Below are 16,706 nucleotides of genomic sequence, written 5' to 3'. Positions count from 1 at the left end.
GAGAGTTTGGTTGGATGTGCCTCTTTCATGCTACGCGGAAGTTCTGATAAAGTAATATTATGCGTGGGATCGTTCTATATTTCAGCTTAGAGTACTATGTGAAGTGTGTTCCATTTAAAACTATTGATCATTTCTGTTGATCCCTGCAAAATGTACTAAAACCTTGTTTTCCTTAAAGGTACGGGCAACTGGGACTATTTAACAAAAGAGAGATGAGAAAGAAGTACTATTGCCGATTTAAAAAATTATAAATTGTCAACGAATTCTTATTCAGGAGTACATAGAACCCAACTATACCAAGTGTTCAAGTGTTTCGATACAGCGTGTTTGAAATATCGGTTGCGCCCCGCTGAAGGCTCCTTAGACTATAATTATTTAAACACTTAGTTACGTGTACCGGGTATCCCATTTTGGGCACTCTTACCTATCTCAGGTTATTTTTTAAGAGAAAAAGTTGTCGTTTAGTTGGCTTTCTTGATTTTCGAGATACAGGGTGAAATACAAAACTATGGTTTTTGGGACCATCCCTATATCTGTGTTGTCCTATGAGTTATTGAAGAGTTTAAAATAGGTTCTTATTGGATTTTTTCGGTGGAATTCAGTGGCGTAGTTTTTTACTTGCTCTAACTATTCATTAGTTATGATTAGTTATGATTATAGGCTTTTCAGAAATATAGGTATAAAATTGTTTTGAAAATTAAGTTCAAAATTTAATTTTTTTATATCTAAATATTATACCTAAAACTGTTGTTCAAATTCGAGATCATTTTCCTGAATGCAAAACTCGCAGATTTTTCTTAATTTTTTAATGGCATTTAAAATAATTGTTGCTCTCCTTCGAAGAAGTTAAATCGATTGCCTCTCGAGATTCTGTTGCAGACTAGTATCGCATTTTATATACTTTATTTTGCATATATCCCCATAAAAAGAAATCTAAAACCGAAAGATCCAGAGGTTCTGGAGTTCATCTTACAGGTCCGTTGGTACCAGTCCATTTTTGAGGGAAGTTGTCATCTGAAAATGGTGTTCAAAGTTCAGAGTTATGACTTATATCATTGGACTTGGAAATTTCTTCGAGTTTCCAGTCCATATAAAAGGAGTTCCATTTAAAAAAAGATATTTTTGTTTTATAACAAAACAGTGGTTAGAGCAAGTAAGAAACAAACTACGTCATTCTACAAAAATAATCTTACATGAACGTGTTTTAAACTTTTCAATAACACATAAGACACAGATATACGGAGGTAGTCCCAAAATCGATAATTTTGGATTTCACCCTGTATCTCAAAAACCAAAGGGACCATAATAATTTTGTTGATGGTATCCTTAATGTCACGAAAGTGGCCCGTAAACAGCGTATATTTGAGATTTTTTCAAATTGAAAATGACAACAGATTCAGGACTACCTAGAAGTAACTAGACCAATGATCCTTGTAAACAACGATTACTTTGTGACTATAAGATCTTACAAATTTTACTTCAAACATTTTCTGATGGACATTTATTTCTTAGTATCATCTGAAAACAACAAAATTAGTAAATATTATTATTCGAAACGTATAATTTAGGTACTAATTCTTTTTTTTTAAACTTCCACATGCTACTGTAATACTTTGCTACAAGCTTTCTAACGTTTCGCCAATCATCCTGTTGGGTTCTTCAGAGCTTGACTCAAACTTTCTCGAATTTTGCTCTGTACCTGCTTATATGTTGTCACCGTCTCGGAAGACTGATTCCCATATTGGTGACACGTAAAGACCTGAGTCGCTATAAACAATCTTAAAAATAATCATCATTCTAAATAATAATTTAGTACTAGATAGTAATTAATTTTAATTAACTAAAACTAACTAATTTTTGAATATAAAACTTTTAATAATAATAATATTAATAATAATAATAATTTATGTATATTTTACGACCTACTATAAGAAGTTTATAAAATACAGTGTGATTTTGGTATCCTATGAAATGTTGGTGAAAAGTGAATAGTGCATCCGATATATATTTTTACTTAGAATTCAGTGGCAAAGTTAGTGTTTTTTGAAATGAAAAAATATAGAGTTTCTTTTTTTTTAATAGAACGCCATAGATCTAATTGGTAAGTTTGATTCCACTTGGTAAGAACTTCTCAAATATAATATAAATAGCCCTAAAAAAACGTGAAGGTATTTGCAGTAGGCCTTGGATTTACTAAATATCTAAAATAGTTACCTAATTTAGTCCTGACAATATTTACACAATAACTTTTATAATTTGCCTGAAGCGAACTTTTCGAATGTTGTTTTTAATATTAACATTTTATTTGCAACATTTCAAATAGCTTTATGACCTATATTTTATTAAAAAAGATAACCCAATACGAGAACGTAGACATTAAAACTATTATTTAAAATTATGAAGAACATAAAAATTATTAAATAATAATTATTTAATAATATTTATTTAAAAGTTATTTTAATTTATAAGGTTAAAAAAACTGTTCAAAATAGAGCCCCAAGAAAATGTAAAAAGCTTAACTTAGGAGATCTCGCAGGCCATCTGTTAGACCCATTAGTACCAATCCAAATCTCCAAAATAAATTTTTTTGCCAATTTATACAACATTTTAGAAAAGCGGAATCAAACTGGCCTCTAAGATCGAGGATATTCCATTAAAGAAATTGGAACACTCTGCCGAGCAGACCCTAATCCATAACCATTCCAGGACCGTCCTAGGAATATATATATATATATATATATATATATATATATATATATATATATATATATATATATATATATATATATATATATATATATATATATATATATATATATATATATAGTCTTTTTCGTCGAACAATTCTTGAAACATTTATATAAAAAAATTAGTACACACAGTTATTACGTTCTATTTCATTACATTTCTATATAGCATTATCATCATTAAGTATCAGTCACTTAAAAAATCGTCACTATCGCTACTGTCGTCACCTAGTTCAATGACCAACTCCGACCCTAATAGTTCTCGATTAATGTTTTCTTCTTTTACTACTCGTTTTTCACAGTTATACCAGCTTTGTACTGATATTTTAGCTACTTCTTGCTGAATTACGTTTATGGTACTATCACTAAATATTAGGGCAGTGTTATTTCTACTAATATGCGCTTTCAGTTCAGACCAAATCATCTCAATCGTATTAAATATACAATAATACGGGGGCAATCTCAAGAATCCATAGTCTTGAAAAAGACTGTAGTTTACAAATCGAAGAGCTATGTAGAAGACACAAAAATACATCAAGAAGAATGTTGCTAATTGACAGGCACATAAGACAAACATGATTATTTTCAAACTTACATTTACAGGTACTTACCCTTACCGTACGAACTATCCAGTGAAAACAGCCTCGCAGGGTCAAAGCTCGAGAATCGGGTATATAAATACGTACATACTGTAAGGATCACATTCAAATACCTCCGTAATAAATACGAACAGCAATTTAGATTAAACCCTGAAGAACAATACATATCATCTGATGTTAAAATAAACAATTCTACTTATTCGAAAAGACCCCTCAGCATCAATGCTGAATCAAATTTACGTTTCAAATAAAATTTTCAAGTTTCTAGAAATATTCGTTACGATTGAGGTACTGTAAAATACTCGAAACGTCAAAGTTACAAAAACACAATATTTTTGGTCGTACTATACAATGACGACAATCTTTCGTAAATCGAAATTTTCGTTTCACTTAATTTAAATTTAAATGCTTGTTTATAATTCATATTTTATCGTATTAACTACTATCTATTGACTTCTGTAAACGCGTATAAGTAAACTATATAAATAAATTATTATTATTCCCTTAATAATCGGTCGTCGCGTCTGTAGCCTCCTCCCAAAGTCTTGTCGATGGTTTTACGCGAGACCTATGCAGCGGTTATTATCATCTTTCATTAACCAGTTCAACAGAATTTTATTTCTTATAGTAATCTGGTTTGGCGATTGTTTTTTTTTATTTTACTACCTTAAAGTGCCTCGGTGTGCGCCAAACCAGACAATGCAAGTACTGGAAATACTGCCTTACGTTTTTCTATACAGGATGTTGCGAATCAAGGCAAACGCTTTTTTTTTTAGGTGTAACGAACCCACTCGACGCTTTGTTTAACAACGAGTTTGTACGTCTTTATTCACAAATGTGGTTCAAACGGGCCTAAACGTATTTCGCATATCGTTTCTACCAAGTTTTACGATAGAAAAAACCGCTAGTGGCCTTTATTCTTGTCTTCCTCTTGTTTATTTTTATAAATGGGGGAATTATTTGTTCTATATAGATCTTATTTTAATTTTAATGTTAAATACAATATAGTATGTTCTACCTGTGCGGAAGACCTACAGGAGATATGGGTGAATTTAAGATTATTTGACACTGCTTATATTTTTGATCCACTCTATAGGCCACCTAACGAAAAATTTTTAGATTTTGAAATTATATGAAGGAATGATATAAATTAACACATGCTAGATTTAACAAATCATTATAGACTATTCAAGCTTTAAATTTACAGCAAATAATAAATGAACCCCCAAAAATTGCAATTGCAAACATCTTCATATATCTGATCATTTACTGGTTTACTTAATATACACAAACAAACTAAAATTTCTGAAAAGATAATTAAAATCAAGAATTTTAAGGATATTGATAAAGAACTTTGAAATAATTTCTTACTGAATTCACAATTAGAATATCTTGGCTAACCGTCACAAATAGGCCTATGAAAAAACAAAGCTGTTGTCAACTGGAAGAATTATAAACACATTAAAAATCAAACTACTGTTGCCATAAATAATGAAAATAAATGCTATCTGAACTACTGTGTAAATAATAATTTCAGCAATTTTAGGGTGCTCTAGAAAAAATTAAAAAATTTAAGTATATGCCTAAAAAAAAAAAATAAAAATTGTTTGCTTGAATGTCACAATATTATTAACAGACATGTTTTGCAGTTTTCTGCATTAGATATACTCGTTGATAAAAACTTGGCCCTATTTTACAAATAAAATTCAATGAGTAGTTTTACTTCATTGAGAGAGACCCTAAAAAGACATTTATTTAAAATCAAATCGCGAGCTACAGGGGCTGATCAAATAAATCTGGAAATGATATAATTTTATTACTAATTCAATTAATTCAATTTTTCTCGTTGGGTAATTTCCTAGTTTGTGGAAAATATCGAAATATCCAAGGTAATCCAATTTCTAAAAAAGAAAGATCCTGACCAGCACAGTGAACTTAGACCAATTAGCATATTAGCAATTTGGGAAATAGACTTCAACTTGTACAAACTAGTAAAGATTTACCATCTAGTGGAATATCATCCTGTGCAGTACGGAAAGTCTCCATTTTGGGTCCGCTTCTTCTTCTTCTTATTTACACTTGTAATTTGAATAGTTGTTTAAGAGGAGGTGATACCTTATCTCGAAACCTAAATACAAAAGTTGTTTCAATTAAAATGACCTTTATTTTTTTTGTATTTTTTGTTTTTTTTTTATATAGAGGATGACAAAACAAAGTTACACTTTTTTAAATAGAACCCCATACATTTTATTGCATTTTTGGATAGACCTTTCAAAGAGTATGGGTCTGTGATGCACCGTTTCGAACTAATATACAGGGTGTCGTATTTAAGAAAATTTGATTATTGCTTAAACAAAATAATTATTTTCGTAAAAATTATAGAAAAAAAAAGTTGAAAAAGTTAATAAGCAACCCAGCAATGATGCTTCAAACATAAGACGATGGCTAATAAATTCGAAACGGCGAATCACAGACTCATACTCATATATATGGCTAATTCGTCTTTTAGAGGATCATCCAAAATTGCAACAAAATGTAGGGTGTTCTGTTTAAAAAAACTTCACTATGTTTTACCATCCTGTATATAAAAAAGTGACGATTAGAAAAATAAAAAATGAAGGAAACATTTTTTGGATTCCATTTTTTTTTAAACCATCGTAGGTTTCGAGATAAGGTATAGACCCCTCTTAAACGGGCCACCCTGTACATTTATACGCAGACGATACACACCTAATAAAACAACAACTGCCCAAGAAAGGTTAAGTGAAAGGTTAAGAAGTGAAGTTAAGTAAAACGCCTAGTCGATAGGTTAGGGTATTTGGCGACCATAGGGATAACATTGAAACTGTATTTAACATTACAATTGGAGAAGACACTATTAGATGCATAAAACAAGAAATCTAGCCGCATATCAATATACACAGAGCATACGGAAATGTAAAGGTATTGTTTTCCCAATTACTTTCGAAAAATGTAAAAATTACTTTATCTGACTCCTTAGTATCGAGTCAGTTTAATTTGTGACCTAGTTTATGGACCATGCCATTCTGCCTACGATATATGCATAGTATACATAGAAGAATACCAATATCACACAAGTTCCGGCAAATTAGATGGTTATCTACGAAAAATGGACGTAAACTGCATTCTGCGGTTTTATGCCACGGTATTATATATAATCAAAGTCCCTCTTATCCAGTAAATAAGATTAAATTCAGGACTGACGTTCATAATCTGAACTTGAAAATTCAAGATTAAAAAGCAGAAATTTGCTTAAAAAAAAGAGAAACATAAGTTTTCATAATTTTTAAAATCACTGGGACAACGAAGTTTAGTATTTCTGAACTAGATGCAGCAAAATTGTCAACATGTCAATGGATCGAGTTTTGAGAAACATTTGAAGGTTTTAACCGCATCACTACCAACCGAGATATAGGGCATTTTTCAATTTCCGGCCATTTTGAAATTTGCCCATTACTTTTTTATTCAGGAAAAGTCTGCATTCCGATAAAAACATTATTAGGTTTTTTTTTAAGGCAAATGCAGTGGGGTACTAAGATGTTCTTTACAGTTCTCCGTTTTCTCATAAGTGAATACAAGTTTCTTATTTTATATGGCAATCATAGTTCTCTATGGTATTAAAAAAAGCCCGTGTCGAACCCTTTTTAGCCATATAGATTTGTTGGTATCTGTGATAAACAAAGAGAGAAGTATAAGTCGCGCATAATAAGTTCAAAAAGACGTCAAATAGAAGCCTTTAAAATAACGTAATTAACACTAAAATTTACCCGAACTTTTGACAAATTATGAGAAATTATAGCAATGACTCAAGAAAAATAAAAATAAATTTGAAAATTCTGCCTTTTTTAAAGTTCAAAATATTATTGAACTACAAAATAATATTTTCAGATCGCGCCCTTCAGCGCAATGCTATTTATATTTAATTACAGCACACAGAGCACTAATAGGAGTAATTAATGAAAGTATAATATCCAGGGTGTTCCATTTGCTTTTCCACGAAAATTAATATTTTTCATTTTGACTCACCCTGTATAAACGATTCTAACCAACCTTACACTTTATAAAAACGTTGGTCTATTAAAATCAGAGCTTGCGGAAATGACGTCAAATATATAGAGTGTTAGACACGATCAATGTCATCATATACGGGATTTATTTATACAAGTTAATTTCCCACACTTTTAGTATCACCCGTAACTTTTCTATTTGACATTTTTCTCAAAACCATACAACAAACGAGATATATTACTTTGACAAACTGTTTGCACACCCTATATATTTTGTTAAACAAACAATTAAAAAAAAGAGAAAAAGATCCGTTTTCTGCAACAGCGTTCCGGGAAGAAAAACGAAACTCGGCAACTGCGCGAATCTTTCCCGTTCGCGAGTTGTAAAGTGTGAAAATTTCATCGACTCGATGGCTCGTATTTTCTACAAAACAACAAAACTCCGCTCCGGGGACACGAGATTGCTCCAGTATCGTTTACCGTTCACGTTACTCAAAACGAGAGTCGTGGGTAGCGGGATCTGCACAGAACGGATAAAATGTGTTAAAACTTCATTAAAGGAGTCAATTTTCCAGAACAATTCGGACGTTTATCGCCTGTTGCTTCGTTCTGACGGAGAATGTAATTTAAATTAGTTAAAGTTAGCCGGATATTTTTTTAAGCCAGCCATAATCGCCGGGGTGCCTTTATTGTTAGATATAAATTGGCGCACGCGGTCACAGAAGGTCCCAGGTCTCCCGATTTGTTAGTAATTGAAGGCCTCTCTTGAAGCTACGTATATATGTACAGTCTGTTGTCGAAACCCTGTATAGCGAAATTGAAGGATCTGCTTTTTCTTTGTTTTAAAGCGTTTTCGTTATAAAGAGAGAAACATATATGTTCTGTAATATTTAATTATTTTATATACATATTTTAACATCTACTTAGGAATATTTTATATAAATATTTAAGAACTACATTTAATGTTTCAAATAATCGAATAATCAAATAATCAAGCCATCTTTTCAATTTTTTTAGTACTTTGGCTTGTATTTTCACCATTTCTTTGAGAGGGGCATCTTCCCCATGATACTTACTGAATACAGGGCTTGTTGAATGGTTGGTGGTGGTCCCAGATCAACTTCTTCATCTTCTTCTTCCTCTTGGTGCTGTTCCTCACCCTTTCTTGCTTGTTGTAATATGGCTTCCCCTGTCAAGTCTGCTGTTGTAGGCAACACCTGATTTATTCCAAGCTTTTCTAATAAAGTTTACTGCATCTAGCATATTAATGGAAAATTTGTCTTCGGACTCGGTCATTTCCATTAAAATGGTTTTCCTGTATCGACTCTTAACACTTTTTATTACGCTCTGGTCCATCGGCTGTAATACACTCGTTGTTTTAGCTGGAAGAAAAGCCAAGTCAATATTCCATAGATTTGGAATATGGAGATGTGCAGAGCAGTTATCTAAGAGAAGTAATATTTTCCTCCCTTGTAATTCTGCGTCCCATTTCCGTATCTCCTCTTCAAAAATTTACGATGTCATCCATGCAGACTTGTTTGCCTTGTAAGTGACCGGCAAATGCTTGATGTTCTTAAAACATCGTGGGTTAGTTGATTTTCCAATCACGACTAGCTTTCTTTTTTCTCTTTTTTTTGGTAACTAGGTTTAAAGGCAATATGACATTCTAAAAATGTTATTAATGCTGCTGATGTACTAATGTACTAATATACTAAATAATCCACAATAATGACTATGTTTCCCTGTAAATACTATACTCTATATTATTTTGGGAAACCTTATTATTAATTATTAGCAGATTAACAAATAAGATATTTGGATTTAAATGCGTCTCTATTAAATTTAAATTTGTAACCCTACACCGGAAATTATAAATTCATTACTTCATGTTTAACAAAACTATAATAAAAACAATAAAAAACACATTTTTTTTATTAATCGTTGCTTAATTATTACTATAACAGTTTCCGCGTTTCAATTAAGAAATTTTGACAGACAAAAGTGTAATAAAAGTGAGGACTAGTACTGCGCGATGACATTTGATATATTGCGATTTGTACTTTGAGCATTATTTAAAATAAAATTAAATTAATTAAAAATTAATTTGTGTTGGTTTTATTTCTTTTCCTGAAGAATGGTTGTATATGAAGTATTGTGTAAATAAAAAAATCACCCTAAAATAACTTTGAGTGTTGATGAAAATATGGGAAAAATTAGAAATGCAACTTTTGCCATGAAATTTGATATGTGGACTTAAAAACAACTTTTTCAAAGAACTTTTTCCGATATCTTGAACGGGAAGCAAAATGCCGAAAATTAATAAAATTGAACGATCAACATGATCAAAAGTTCAAATCTGTATTTATTTATTCAGATAGGCTAAATGTAGTAGTGTATGATGTCACCCTGTACGGTTGAAACAATTCTCTTTTAAAATTTGATTTCAAATTAATAACTCAGCATTAACACATCTTTAAAATTGGTGTGTGTAAATTTTACTCTTGAAAAAATCAAGACGAATTGGTTAACAGCTCTGAAAAATTGTTTTCACATTTTAATGAGCTTATAATTAATCTACAACTGGTTTTGCATTAAGTAGAAGTAATATACGCACAATTTTATAGCAAGAACGGATGATTTATTTATCTGTTTTGTTGTTATTTGAATTTACTTTTTTGTTTAGTATTTCGCTAGAGCTAAAATTCTAAATTTTGTAAACTATAAAGTGGGAGTCCGTCATATCACTTTCAGCCCCTTTTGTACAGCATATCTTCTTGTCAAGTTATCTTCATTCATTCGGTTTTTAACAGTTTGAAACAGGGTCGAATATCTAAGCCAGTAAAGTCTCGGATAATCTTATGCCAGGAATGTTTTTTTCCCCAACTATGACACCGAACTTCAATCTTCTTCCACCAGCCATTAAAGGATGCAAACATTTACTAAATACCATTATACTTTTTTTTGTTATTAACTACAAAATAAGAATTTATAATCTGTTTACAATACATAAACAATTATTAAGTATTAATATGTAAAAATTGTGACATCTAGAAGATATTTATATTGATGTATCTCTTCTCTTAAACTACATGCTTGGTTTTAATTGCATGTATAAATGCATAATTAAATATAGTCACAAGGTCTAATGGTTTGGACCGTTTTAAGCAGCACACTTCACTAGCGTTAAATAGCTCACCCGCGTGCACATTTGGAAGTAGTTTTATCCTCTCACTCACTTTTATTTCATTTTTGTAGATCTTTTTCCATGACTTGGTTGGCCAAGTACCATGGGACCTTAACTGGGATTATTTTGAAATCTCTGTATTATTTTTAAGTTTGACGAGGACGCAGGTCTTCATAGTTGTATACCGTATGCTGTATGCAGTAGAGTTCTTGTCCTAGTTGTTGTCACTAATTGAATATGTGTGATCTCCATGTTGATCGTTTGTTTAAATGTATGCCCAGATACTTTACTTTATTTATTTAGTATTACTGGCGAACAATGGTTCTATCTGATTTATACTGTTTCGCAGGTCACTGGTAGCTGTTTCTGGGTTCTGGTGAGCAGCCAGTATTGCTGTATCATCAGGGAAAGTGGAGACTGCGGTTTGATTTGTGATTGGTAAGTCGGATATGAACTACAGGTACAGTACTGGTCCCGGTACACTTTCTTAAGTTACACCATAATTAATTTGGTTTATAACCTTATATTCAGATTGATGTTTTGCTAGGAAAAATCTGTTAAGATTTGATTATTTCGTAAAAGTGATGTGCTTCATGGTAGGCTTGGTTGATATCTATAAAAGCTGCGAAACAAAATTTTTCAGTCAGCTTCTGGAGAATTCTGCCAGTTATGAGGTCATATCTTGGTACTCTCAGTCCATAGTGCACGATATCATTGTTGGGGAATGTTATGTTGTAATTCATGTTGTTGTAAATAAATTATTACTTGTTACTGACTTACTTAATTAATTTAAAACTAAAAATAAGGTAGGGTAAAGAGTTAATATTCAAAAATATCTTTGCGGACCATAAGCGATTTAGATCGACATAATGTTATTCCATATGTGTGCGCCACGACGAAGTCAAGGAACTTGAGGTCGTCTTCTCGGTGGCATTGTGACGCCCGCCTAATTTCTTCATCCTTAAAAAACGTTTTACGAAAGTAGGAATTTCAATCGCGTATCGGCGCTCTGATCTCCCACCTCCTTAAGGAAATTTTGTTGGTATATAAACGTCCAAACTGCTCACCGAAAGTATTATTTGATCCAAACATCAGATACACCAAAACCGATCGACATGTTCAAATTGGTAAGTGGTCTTTGAAAGTATTTTCGGTATCATCTGCCAAAGACATTTTTTACCAATCAAAACTAATTGAAAATGTTAGCAAAGTGGTTCAGAGACAACGAACTCGCATTATATGTAAGGTTTTAAGTTTTACGAGCAAAACGAATCCTAGTACAAATTCTCGATTTCGATCACAATCGAGTTAAGGGGTGTTGTTTTATTGCTATACGCTACTTAACTTTTCTGTTGCTCGGTTAAGGTTGCAGTAGGTTTTGTTATCCACGACAAATTTTATGGGGTCCACAAATACTCGATTCAAGTTGAGCAAAGGTGTCCCTTAAAGTTACTCTCGTTTTCCACGTCTCCTCTTTAGGAACTTGAATGCAAAAAGACTGGACAAATTTTGCTGTACACCATCGTTAATTACCTAATTAACTGCCCTTTTCTGTTATAAAATCCCGTATATATGACATACAAAAAAAATCATTGTTCAAACAGCTCTTGGAACTTGTTTTGGTTGGGTAGGCCGGATAGCAAGTTATATTTAAGGATACTCCATTTAGTTAGGCTTGAATTTGCTGGAAATAAAAATATATTGGCGTTTGAAAGATATATTCTTTGCTCTAAGTTGGAACTTACGGAGAAGCAAGGTGATAAAGGCAATTTTATTTAGTTGTTGTTTATTTTTTTGTGATAACTTGCAGATCGCGCCATCTGCACACGCTTTTTGCAAAAATAACCTCATTTTTTGTATATTCTCAAGTGTAATTTCTCATAAGACATGGTCATTTTTATCTTGTAAGTAAAAAAGGCATAATTGTTGCTAAACCGTTTTCAAAATATTTACATATTTAAGTCGCTGTGTAACTCAATGTAACCCAAATAATACCCGACTCTTAATTTATTTATTTTTAAATGAATTCACTAATAGCTGTCAGTGATTACCAAAAAACAAAAAAAAAAAGAAATCTTTTCAAGAACACCCGATTGTGTTACTAATGAAAAACCAAAACGAAGAAATTGATATACCTAACCGTAATCAAATCAAATTTTACTTAATTAACGAACTTAACAATTATTACAAAAAAAACAATACCTAACAGAAAGGTCATTTAATTCGTTCAATGAACGATTGTCTTATTTAAATAGAGAGTTTCTGAGAGAATTTTATACAAAAGTTTCTCACGACTGTTTATTTGGTCTTTGTAAATCACGGATGCAAAAACAAAAAATTTTTGCATTAAAATCCGGATTTCTTCTAACAAGTTATATTCTATTTATATTTAAAGATATGTAGGTACTCAGCTAGGTTTAAATTTTTCATCGATTATTTTATATACAAGGTATTTCAAAACGAATGGGTGATAGGATACAAGCATATTATTTGTTCTAAAGCCAAAACCTGCGGAGATACAGGGTGATAAAAAGTAAATTTATATTACTTGCGTTCGTGGTTCTGAAAATATGGGCACAAAAATTCTGCGATTAAAAATAATGTGCTACAATTCAGTTTGGCGATAACTTATAGATGGCACCACATGTACACACATTTTTTGCAAATTTTCAATCATTTTTGAGATATTTACATTTTCACTCCGTAACCAAAGTAACCAATAAATTTATTTTTAAATGAAAATAAGTAAGAAGTAAAAGTTCAGATTTATATTTTCACATGAAAATTGTTTCGACAACGCCATGTGTTTATCAAACGTGATAAAGACACGGTGGTTATTTATTTTGATAAATGGATTTTCATCAAGTAAAAGCCACCTACCTCAGTTCAATTTTTAAATGAACTTGCAGTGAATACCGAAAAAGAAAGAAGAGTTTCGACGGCAAAAAACAAGCTATTGCGTTTTCTATTACAATTACTAATGAAAAGCCAAAATATGGAAAATTTTGGCAAATCAAATCAAATCTTATTTAATTAATTACCATAATAAATATCACAATGCACGTAGTAAATATTTTAGGCAACCACACATTTTGTAATTCGTTTAACGAAGGACAGTCTTATTGTAAAAATTAAGTTTTTGATTCAGACAGTATCCAGAATTTTAAAAATTGAACTGAGGTGGCTCATACTTAATGAAAATCCATTCATCAAAATAAATAAGAACTAAAAGTTCAGATTTTCACGAAATTATATATTATGACACATATCACATTTGATAAATCACGGTGTTGTAGAAACAATTGTCATCTCATAATAAATAATTTCGTGAAAATTTGAACTTTTAGTTCTTATTTATTTTGATTTCCAGAATTTTAAGTCAAAGTCCTTCAAGACTTTCTTTTTTTTGCAGTTTGCCACCGTCTTCGCCGCCATCTTGGCTTTCGCTGTAGCTGCACCGGCACCCGAACCTAAACCCGGCCTGCTTGCGGCCGCTCCAGTGGCGTACAGCGCGTACAGCGCGCCGCTCGTGAGCGCATACAGCGCACCAGTCGTTAGCGCTTACAGCGCACCTTTGGTGGCCGGCTACGCTTCTCCGTACGCTTATTCCGCTTACGCTGCTCCCGCTTACGTCTTGTAAATGGCGACTGTAGGTTATTAGCACGGCGACGGCGCATTCTCCCGGCTGATCCGCAAGGTTAACGATTTGGACTTTATGATTTCGAGACTTTTAGTTAATAAATTCTGTAATATAAACCATTCGTTGCTTCATTTATTGCGTATGTTATTTTGTTTATTAGTTATGGAAAACATTACATTCACCATAAATAATGTGGAGCATTTAAAAAAGTTACGAACAAATATTTAGGGGCAAGATGAAAAATGAGAGGGATGTAACAAAGTGGACGACTGAATAAGAAAATGAAACATGACAAAACCTTTTAATATTCATTTACAGTAATATTTTTAACTATTTTTAGATGTATTTTAAGCATCTTCATATTACCTACAGAGTTTCACTTTCTTAACTTTTCTATTTTAGCTATAAGGTACAAAAATGGAGATGTAATAGGAGGTATATAATGGATATTTCGCAGTGTGGTTACCTACGACATGTAATAAATCTAAACCAATAAAAGTTCAAGTACGAATATGAATAAATCTCACGAGGGATGGAGCGTAATACATATTATGATTTATTACAGTGTGTTGGTTTTAAGCGATACCACTAATGCTGTTTCCGCTCGCGCTAGTGATTTTTTGAGATTTCTAATAGATGCAGATTTAGTGGGCCAAATCAATAGGTTCTTCCCTTCGTTAACAGCGCCAGAATTACTAGTAAATTAAAAGTTGCACACCGTAATGTTAATCGACATTATCTTTCACAGACACTAAGAAGCTTCAATAATGTGATTAAGGCTTTCGCGGCCAGCGTTTGAACTGTAAGTGTTTTTGTTCGGGCTTAATGGCCGTCGTTGTCGACGTTTAACGCATGAGTGTTTGTGACTACCGGGGCTGTCCTTGTGTTCCTTAAGATGGGGTTCCAAATTTGTTTGAGCTGCAGTGTCTCTTCTTTTCTATTGAAATTATTTGTATGTTTATGATAGCCGTTATGAAAGCCGACGACTATAAACGCAAAATTCAAGATCCTCTTGATTCGTCAAGCTACCGAAAATTGAGTAGGGACCCAACACAAGCAAAACTCCGGAATACCAACAAACTAATCAAATCTTCCACTCTACCAGATGCGACACAGAGAATCCTCATAAGAACAGAAGCTGTATCACCACGACTCTATAGCCTGCCGAAAATCCATAAGATTGATGTTCCATTAAGACCAATAGTAAGTGCACCTGGATCACCCACGTACAGCCTAGCCAAACACCTCGCATCATTGCTCCAACCCCACGTAGAAAATTCGGAGTCGCATGTCAAGGACTCAACACACTTCATCAGCAAAATTCAGGACATAATTCTCTAGGACAAACGCCATTAGAGTTTATCAATATTTTTGCTGTTAACTCGTCTACAAAGATATTATTTTTAAATCTAGTATTCTGTTTATTACTACTGGTTTCTAATGTCGGCAGTGGGTCTTTATTAATTCTTTTAGAAGTGATATTGATATTATCTATTATCATTTAATAGGGTATAAGATTTTTCGACATACTTATTCATAGCGACTGTGAAATTTTAGGAGTACCTTTTAAATATTTTTTAGTGTCTCTTTCTACTTGGGCTGAAGGTGAACCATTGTTATTGTTACCGCAGCTTTGGCACGTACTAAGTCTTGTTGTTCAGGGTCAATACTTTGACCAGCAGACTCTAGTTCTGATAACAATTTATAAATTTTAATATTTTTGTTAGCCACCCGTCAACTGAATTTTGGTCCTAACGCTAGGAAGCCCTGAATATGTTCAAGTAAAAAGGAAAAATTGAATACTCTCATACTGGACAATTTTCAAAATAAGACTAGAACATATTTTCTGAGGATGGTGAATTCTTGAAAACGTTGTATTATTATTGCCGTTGTATTTATTCTGCAATAAAACATCGCAAATATCTTAAATGGCAATGGAAGTGTCATCCGCATATAGCGTGAAAGATGAACTTCTAGAAGTGGTTTCTACATCATTGACATATAATGCAAAAAGGAGTCTATTCAGTTAATAACAATCCCATATGGTGACAACTTTCCCAAAAGAGTGCGGAGATTACCACAGTCAAATGCAAAATATCCCAAAAGGGCACTCTCCCGATTCCAGGCTTTTCATTAAATTACCGCAAACGATCACAAAATCCAAATTGGTTTAAAGAAAGTTCCCTTCAAGAAAAAGAATCAATCTTACAAGATATTCCAATACTCAAGGCGATAATTTTCAACACTACACTTGTTTGTGTATTGGAACTACCTTGCTCATTGTTAACTGCTGGGCAAACTGGTGCTAGAAAATTTGGAAGTTTGGAGCGTTTTATTCGAAAAACAGGACTTTTCTTAAAACTAAAAACAGTCAGTCGATTTTATATGGCTGAATCGTTGATTCAGCGTCTACTCAGCAGGATGCGTCCGATCTAGGGATATTTCTCGCTGTTTGGCTGCAGGGTACTCAAGAAAAAACTCTTTTACACATTCGTTTTAGAGGTTTAA

General features: G+C 32.6%; 1 protein-coding gene across 1 annotated transcript; it reads left to right on the top strand.

Moving 5' to 3' along the window:
* The first annotated feature begins 11,638 nt into the window (after positions 1 to 11,638).
* On the top strand, positions 11,639 to 14,348 carry LOC132707524 (vitelline membrane protein Vm26Ab-like). Its single transcript, XM_060679417.1, has 2 exons — positions 11,639 to 11,685; positions 13,971 to 14,348. The coding sequence occupies exons 1-2, from the start codon at positions 11,674 to 11,676 to the stop codon at positions 14,196 to 14,198; spliced, it is 240 nt and encodes a 79-aa protein (XP_060535400.1). The 5' UTR covers positions 11,639 to 11,673; the 3' UTR covers positions 14,199 to 14,348.
* Positions 14,349 to 16,706: the final 2,358 nt, after the last annotated feature.

The sequence above is a fragment of the Cylas formicarius genome, unplaced genomic scaffold, assembly GCF_029955315.1.
Source record: "Cylas formicarius isolate icCylForm1 unplaced genomic scaffold, icCylForm1.1 PGA_scaffold_9__14_contigs__length_23061073, whole genome shotgun sequence".
NCBI classification, from domain to species: Eukaryota; Metazoa; Arthropoda; class Insecta; order Coleoptera; family Brentidae; genus Cylas; species Cylas formicarius.
Note: the sequence above shows the minus strand (reverse complement) of the source record. Positions and strands in the feature narration are given on the sequence as shown.